The sequence below is a fragment of the Hermetia illucens genome, chromosome 2 (assembly GCF_905115235.1).
Source record: "Hermetia illucens chromosome 2, iHerIll2.2.curated.20191125, whole genome shotgun sequence".
Lineage (NCBI taxonomy): Eukaryota > Metazoa > Arthropoda > Insecta > Diptera > Stratiomyidae > Hermetia > Hermetia illucens.
In genome coordinates this window covers 105,450,137-105,459,000 of record NC_051850.1, presented here as the reverse complement: position 1 = coordinate 105,459,000, position 8,864 = coordinate 105,450,137, and the positions used below count along the sequence as shown (strand labels likewise).

General features: G+C 41.6%; 1 protein-coding gene across 1 annotated transcript; it reads right to left on the bottom strand.

Annotated features, from left to right (window-relative positions):
* Positions 1 to 991: 991 nt before the first annotated feature.
* On the bottom strand, positions 992 to 2,083 carry LOC119648523 (GATA zinc finger domain-containing protein 14-like). Its single transcript, XM_038050291.1, has one exon. It carries the CDS (start codon positions 2,081 to 2,083, stop codon positions 992 to 994), a length of 1,092 nt encoding a protein of 363 aa, XP_037906219.1.
* Between the last annotated feature and the right edge of the window lie 6,781 nt (positions 2,084 to 8,864).

Here is an 8,864-nt window from a genome sequence, read left to right as displayed (position 1 = left end):
GATCGTGACTTCATTTAGTTTCCGGTAATCGATGACAAGTCTCCATTTGGGTTTGCCACTTGCGTCCAACTTCTTAGGGACTATCCAAACGGGCGCTGAATATCGCGATTGACTTGGTCTGATAATATTTTTTTCCAACATTTCTTCAATTTGACTTCGTACTTCATCCTTATGAACGTACGGATATCTATATGTTTTTACGGCTATTGGTATATCATTTATAGTTCGAATTTGATGTTTTATCGCATTCGTAAAACCTAAATCTGATTCTTCATCATAGAAGATGTCTGAGAACTTTTTTATAATTGGTAATAACTTTGATTTCTCCTCTTCATTAAGATGATTGACTCTGATCTGCCTAGTGGTAGAAGAGTGGTCGGGGTTGCTTTCTATTATGTTAAAATTTTCATAAGTAACGGGTGTAGTTTCTTGGGTAGAGAAACAAACTTTAATAGGATTGTTGCCTAAGACCTTCACAGGAGTGAGCATTTGAAAGTTTTCTACGTTGTAAATTCCTTCCTCAAGTTGAACCCTTCCATCTTTGGAAGTTTTCCCTTGGAAGTGTACTAGGCCGTTATCCTGGTATACAGGTACGGATATCTGGTGACATCTCTCGTTGGTGGAAACACGATGCAGAGAATTTTCGTCTGTTTCGAAAAAGATTGGAATTTTTTTATTACCTACATGGAGTAAAAGGTTCTTGTAGTCAATGACGGTATCTAGTTGTTTCAAGACGTTGTTGCCAAGAATTCCATCGTATTGGTCGTGGAATTGGCAAACAAATAACTCGATTTCCTGTGTTGTATCTCCTAACTCTTAAAAAGAGGTATTCTGACTTTTTCGTGAATTTTTACGGTAAGTTGTAGGGTTTTCAAATTTGTGTTTGGGGCGTCAATTTTCCACTTAGGGTGGCAAAGGCCGGGATTTATTATTGAATGTGTGGCACCAGTATCTATAATGAATTTTAGTGGGTTTAATTTTGTTTTAAGAGTTATATATGGTAGATTTCTTCCGAGGCCTGTGACTGAAAATTTTCTAATGTCTCATTTGTGTTAATGTCCATAGGTTCTGGAGTTGGTTGCCTGTTAAAATATCGAGTGTTATTTGAACTGGGAGGATGATTATAGCTGTTGAAGTTGGGGTTATTTGGAAAACCATTTTGATATGCTCCACTGTTATCATTGTGGCGGGAGTTTGGATTGTTACTGGACCTATTATCCTGATTTCTATGACCATTATTAAAATGTCGATTTCCATTATTGTAGTTACTGTTTTTATAACTACGGTTGTTATTATTAAACTGTCGATTGCCATTGTTATCGTTGTTGTTGTTACTACGATTGTTATTATTGAACTGTCGATTGTCATTATTACCGTTGTTGTTATTACTACGATTGTTGTTATTGAACTGTCGATTGTCATTGTTACCGTTGTTATTATTGTTTTCGTGTTTTTGTCTGTGAGTCGTTTTCTGTCTGTTTCCAGGGTTATTTTGGTCGTTAGAGCTATAATGAGTATATCCCGCTGTAAAAAGAATATCCATGGCTGATTCAAGGGAATCTGGATTTCTGCAGAATAAAACTGTTTTCATTGGTTCTGGGATTTTATTTTTGAAAATGTTAAGAGCGGTCCTCATATTGTTTCGAGTGCATTCGTTTGTTTCGTTACTTGCACCCATAACTACTGAGGTTTTGTTGTTGAGCCTTCTCAACTTAGCTTTTATTTCATTATAGAATTCTAGAGTATTTGTTTTAAATGTTACACCCCGCAGATTGTCATTGAGCTCATCTATACTCAAGCGATCTCCGAAATTGTTTTGTAAAACCTGCTTAACATCTCGCCAATGAGTAGCGTGACAATTTATTTCAATTATTTCTTTGGCTCTGCCTTTTAGTTTGCTTTTAATAATGTCACTAAATAGAAGTTGTGACCCTTCATTAAAAGCTTCCAACATAGGGTTGACCCTTTCAACTAAGGTAATAAACGTTTGCAGGTCCGCTGGTTTACCATCGAACTCTGGTAGATTATTCAAATACTTCAAAGGGTTTAATTGAATGGCTGGGGCTTGTTCTGCTTGCGCCATTTTGGAATTAAATTTAGTCCTAATTCAAACCACCCTTACAATACTTTACAAATTTACTAAAATAATAAATTAGTACTTGCTGTTAGTTGAATTCTCCTTGTCCGGAACTCTGGAACTCTGGAACTCTGGAACTTTTAGAAACTGGTATGCACACAATGGCTGGATAATTACGGATATCTCTTATCTGCAACACTGTCTCACGGCGTGGCACTATTTTGGATCTTCCTTCCCTTTTTTTTTTAATTTTTCAATTTTCAACTTATTATCACTGGTGGATTTTGTCACTGTTCAATCCTTTTTATCCTTCACTATATTTCACTGCTGGCTAACTGATTATCAAAGCACAAATAGATACACGATCTTTCGCGTATTTTTAAACGGAATTAGTTTCTCTTTTCTGGCCTGTTAAACGTTTTCTCCTTCTTCGAGATGGTTAATATTTGAACCGCGCTGTACAATAAAAAAAAATTCCTCCTCTTGGGGATTTATTTTAAAACTTGTACGAACGCGACGGAATGCGCCTTTAAGATTTAAAAAAATCACGAAACTTTTCTTAGCGCATCCTACCGACTGCGCCACTTTTATTAACCGCGAACGTTTTAGCCAAAAAAAAAATAAAAACGCGCAAATCGGTTTATAATATAATTTATTTTATTTGTCCTCTTTTAGGACATGAACCGATACAAGAGCAAGTACCCCAGTGCAGTCTCACACTGGGCAATCGGGGTAAGGAGACTTGTCCCGTACTTGTCGCGCGAAAATAGACTAACTTTTCCTGATTCCGAATGTTATAAATTTATATGAAATTATTGCTGAGCTGTTGCAATAATTAGTTCATGCTAATTGTTGTTGACAACGATCTTTGGCTATCGAAAACCGACTATAATTAGTTTCTGGAATATGCACACGCACCTCAACAATGATAGCGAGGGTCCCCAGAATGCTTGCTTTCGACAACTTAAGCGGGAATCCCAGCGACATTTGACATTGAACATTTTGGACCTAAGCGAAGTAAGATGGTGGGACTCTGGACAGTACTTCTTTTCCTTTTGCGGCAATGTGCTTTTGCACTCTGGAAAGCCTAGTGGTACCAGATGAGAATTCGGTGTCGGGGTGCTTTTGACTGCTAGCACAAGGACTCTCCACCTGGAAGCCGGTGTCTGACAGCCGTAGTTCCAACTGCAAGATTCCCGGCGGGTTATGGAGCATCATAATTGTACAATGCAGCGTGCCAAAAAAGACTTCCGTGCTTTCTACAACCAATTAAACGCGGTTCAGGTAAAACTTGCTAAAAGTGACATTGTGATCGTGATGGGTGATATCAATGCCAAGGTGGAATCTGATAACACTTTGCTCGGACATGGAATGGGAGACACGGTCTTGGCGACCGTAACGGTAATGGTGGGAGGCTTGTGGATTTCTGTAGATTTCATCACCTCGTCATCACGTCATTTGAGCACAGAGCCTGCTAGAAGGACATCTGGGTTTCAACTGACCGACGCCGTACGAGCAATTAGATCAGCGACTTCGCGATCAGCAGTAGATTTAGGAGTTGTCTTCTGGATGTGCGTCATCGGCCTCGAAAGAGATTATCCTCAGAGTGTCGCTTCCGTTCGCTTATGTGTTGCGTCTGCCCCTTCGTGCATGGTTGTAGAGCTGCGACTCCCTAAGTTCGAAATCAACCGATCGATGGGCATTGGGCCCCTCTTTTCTCGGGTTGTCGGCCACGTCACAAATGAGCATCATAAGATCTGGCTGACTGCAGAATCGTGAAAGGGAATCCATGAATGGAAGTGTTTGACGGCTCTACTGACGGCTGCGAGTGATGGAGGGCGTGACGCGCTCAAGCTCCAGTACCTAACAAAATCCCGTGAAGTTCCACGTAGTGTACCCCGGGGCAAGAGTTTGCTATTGCACTAATCAGGGAAGCGGTGTCGCAGGTCGCAATGATTTCAGAACTGTATACCGCATCACGAAGGTACTTGCATTTGGTCGCAAATGTTTCGGTGGTCCTATGAAAGACGTCAAAAAACTTCTCATCTACGATGACGCACAATTGAAGAGGTGGGAAGAGCACTTCACCAGGGTCCTTAACCGCATTACATCCGGTGAGATTTCTCCTCTTGTGGATGAAATGGCTTACCACCGTAATATGTGGATACGGAGTGTTCCTCCAAGCAGAAGAGAAATTATTTCCACCATCAATGCACTCAAACAGAGTAAAGCCGGTGGGATTGACGGTCTCCCCGCAGAATTATTTATCGCTGCACCTACAGGTAACGCAGTGCTGCTGCTTCCGCTGGTACAAAAATCTTGCGATTCCAAAAAAAGCGCACCCTTTTTGAGTGTGAAAATTGGAGAGGTATCTACGTCCTCCCTACGTTGCAAAGATAATGGCTAAAATAATTCTGGAACATATCAAGGAACATCTCGAAAGTTTTATCAACAGAGAGCAGGCTGGGCTCCGCTCCGGATCTTCCTGCATCGACCACCTTACGCACTGGAACGGTGCGTGGAATTTAGATCTTCGCTGTACCTGCTCTTAATCAAAGTAGAGTCCGCAAGGGTTGCATTCTACCACCGATATTATTCTCTTCTTCTCTCTCTTTTATTATCAGAGACGTTCCTCATGCTGCCCTGTCCGGAAAACGTGAAGGAATTCAACGGACGATCTTCCATCTTTCCTCAAACACCTCGACTACGTTGATAACATCTATTTCCTCTTTCACCGGATCATGGACTTTGGCCAAATGGCTCTGGATTTAAAAAGAGAGACAAGTGGAGTTGGACTGCAGATAAAAACCAACAAACCTAAAGATTCTCGGTCTGACGGGCTCTCCCTATCGGCATTAATGGACAGAGCATCGAAAACGGCAATCAATTTGTATATCTAGTAAGCGCGGTTTTTGCCGACGGTGGTACCGAACTAGATGTCGCTCGACTACGACTACGCACCTTGAAACTTCACATTGACTGAATTCGATGAAACCCCAGGCAGGCTATTTTGGTATGTGACAGGAAATATTGCCAATGACATTAATGCATGCGCCACAGAATGGGTAAGTTCACTGATGAATGAAAGAGGACGATTATTTTTTAATTAAGGCATTATATCGGTAAAGGATAATACATGCCCGCATAAGACGCTCTAATTTGTTGATTTTCTGATTTTCGTTAATTCTTCACTGGAGAGCCAATGTCCTCGACCTGAAGAACAAGCCAAAGGATTGAGAAACTGCGGAAACAATTGGCCAGCAATTATTTATGGAGACGTTCCTGCACCGCGACGCCCACAAAGAAATCCCTCCATATCACGGAATACAAGGCAACGTTTTGCGATTGATGGTTACCAAGACATTATTACTTCAAATAGGTCTAATTCCTGGTGAAATGGCGATCTTCAAGTAAGGTATCCTTGAGCCATACGAGACCGTGGAAGAGAAACCTGAACCTAGATATACAGCTAGATATACAGCGATGCTAGAGAGACTACTTCAAACAACTGGATATAAGCCCCGATCGCCTCTTCAAATTTATTTAGAATTTATTTTCCCAGAGGGCAGGCACAGCAACACCCAGAGAGGTTTAGATGCCTGGAGGAGCTGCAATGTTCAAATTATGAGTACCGTTTATAGGGACCCGCCTTAAGAGTTTATTATAACTTGAGAACAGTCTGAGACGATGTAGCTTACACTGTAGCTGCAAATGAACTATTGACATTCTGGCAAATGAGATGACACGCATGACAGGTGTAGAAAACGGAATAGGTGAAAAGGCGCAATGCAATTCTAGGCAAGGTGGCTAGAGCTATGTATACCTAAACACGTAATACTTTTCATTACTTCTGCAAGGAAGACGATGGAGTTTGGATTAGAGAAGTGTCGAATCGCAAAGGTCATCACGAGCCGCATGCCGGACATAGCATTGGTGACCTCCACATCAAAGCTATGACCGAGACAGACTTCTAAAAGTACCTAGGAATTCTGCAAGGAACCATGCTCGAGTTGGTGATCTGAAGTATGCTCTGCTGTCCGTATTCCTGCGACGTGTAAAGCTGGTGCTGAAATCGCATCTCTCGGGGAAGAATAAAATAAGCGCGTTGAATGTATTCGCTATCCCTTCACTAGCTTATGTATTCCGAATGTTGCCGTGGACGAAGACCAATCTGGAAAGCGTCCAGCGGTGGATACGGACAACTATGTCCAAATTCCAAATGCATCATCCAAAGTCTGCCGTGGACCGGATAAACCTACCTCGTGACATCGGAGGTAGAGGCGTAGTTGACGTGGCGGCACAACATCATCGCCAAGTCGACTCGCTGCGCGCTTATTTTTACAGCAAAGAGCAGATGCATGCGGCTGTCTGTAAAGCAGACTATGGGTTGACTCCACTTAACTTGAAGAATCGATCTTTCAATCTTCTGAGTGGGGTGAAGTCTGACCAAGAGCGGATCGATGAATGGAAGTCGAAAGCAATGCACGGTAAACACGTGAATTGTCTTTGGCAGCCATTTGTCGATTTGCATCTGTCGAACAGATGGCTGTGTGCTGCGGAGCTCTTTGCTGAGACGGAGGGTTTCATGTGTGCCATTCAGGATGGCGTGGTCGCCAGCCGAGCTTATAAAAAGCTCATCATGAAAGAACGGGTGGAGAACGACCAGTGCAGAATGTGTGGTTCGGCGTTAGAGACGTAGGACCATTTCGTTTCTGGCTGTACTGTTATGGCACTGGTGCAATACATCACCAGGCATAATGCTGTATCTAAGGTTATCCATCAAAACCTTGCATACAAGCATGGACTGATAACGGGAATATGTCTGGTTTACCCATATGAGCCGCAAGCAGTACTTGATAGTTCTGCTTACAGCATATATTGGGACCGGCAAGTTCTGACTGATCGCCATACTGCACGCAACAAACCTGACGTACTGTTAGTTGACAAGACGGGTCGCTCCTCGTATATAATTGATGTTGCTATCCCCCATAGTAGCAACATTGAACGGAAATATGTGGAGAAAAGGTGAACTATGAGCCATTGGCTCGAGAAATCAAAGAAATTTGGCGTTTCGAGCGGGTGGTTGTAGTTCCCATAATGTTGTCAGCTACAGGTACTGTACCTAAATCCCTCACGGCTTCTGCATACGTGCTCGATGTTGCGAGGAGTACTCGACGGATTCTCCCATTGACCTACCACCGGCCACCACCACCAGCGTACCTTTAATTTTTATGTAGGTAGGATCGTCCGAGCCTAAATGCTTGATAATCAGTGCTAGTACTAGATAAAATCCGGCATCTGCCGCGATCGTGATAACTCGGAAATAATAATTTATTAGATTCAGTACTAAATTTATATCTTGAAATTTTTTGATTTTGAATTTTTTGGATTTAGCCCTGCTTCAAAAAAGAGATGGACAACATTGCAGCAATTTTGCCATTTCACAGAAAGAACACAGAGACACCTAAGTTCAAATAAACTAGTAAAGTAACAAAGTAACAAAGGAATTAATATTCATGAAGGAAGGAAATCATGATGATATTACGTTTTCGTAAAAAAAAGAGATCTTTTTATTTGATGCAAAATGTCATTCTTACCGGCCCTGAAGTGAAATATTCCACCATTCCGTAACATTATTATGTTATATACATAGATGTTATTTTTCTAGCTTATCTATGGGAGTTGAACTAAAAAATATTTTTAATATTTTGTTAATTAATCATGTGGAATATAATATTTCAATATAATATTTATTTTTCTTCTTCTTTATATTAATTTTTTTACTGCCTCTTTTACAACTCTCCCCCATCGCGGACGTAATCGTTCATTGCCTTTGATAACCATAACCGGCCTGAACATTGAACTATAGGCGGCCAATATTGTGTTAAATTTGAGATTTGAGACGCTCATTGATGGGTTGACCACGAAGAACACTAGTTGTAAAACGCCACTTCATTCAAGTTGCGCAACTGCACAAAGCGATTTCATAATCGCAATAGCATTGATTCGAGATATTTAAATTGGGGTACGTGCGTCTTTGCCACTGACAGTTATAACAAGTGTCCCATCCAGGTTATCCTTCAAAAATACTGTTTTGTTCAGATTTAAGAGTAGACCATGCTGCGTGAGGAAATCGTTCTACTTTAGGACAAGTTGCTCCAGGTCAGTTTTATTATGAGACCTCAAAAAACATCATAGAGAACTGTGTAGGGTGGTATACGTTGGACATCGCGTATGCAGTGTCCAAAACAGGACGCAAGCGGAGTGGGTAGAGGATACTTCCTGCATGAACTTGTATGAACCCTGACAAAGCAGTTTTGATATACCTGTCACACGTGCAGCTTAAATCTTCGGATGTGGTAGAGTAATTTAATCCTGCGCACCAGTTCCTATGACACTAGCGTGTTTCCGTAAATTGTAGCAAATGATTTTGTTTGGCACACGGTCAAACGCCTTCTCTTGATTCAGAAATAAAATGTAGAGAGGATGATGTTTCCACCGTGTTTTTCCAGTAACCGTGAAGTGTGTGCTCTTACATTTTTGGCACAGTCCGAGTGTGTTATTTGAACTGTGCCACGAATACGGTTACCAATAATGCGTTCCAAAATCTTCGTGGTATTGGACAACAATCAGTTCGGATGGCAATTTGGTATGCTGAGTCCCAGGGTTTTGTTTTCTACAGCTCAGCAGGAATGTCGTCCGGAGCAGTTACTTTCCCCATTTTCATTTGTTTCATTGCTTCCTCGACTTTTGTGGTGCTGACAGGTGGAATCACTCCAAATGTTGG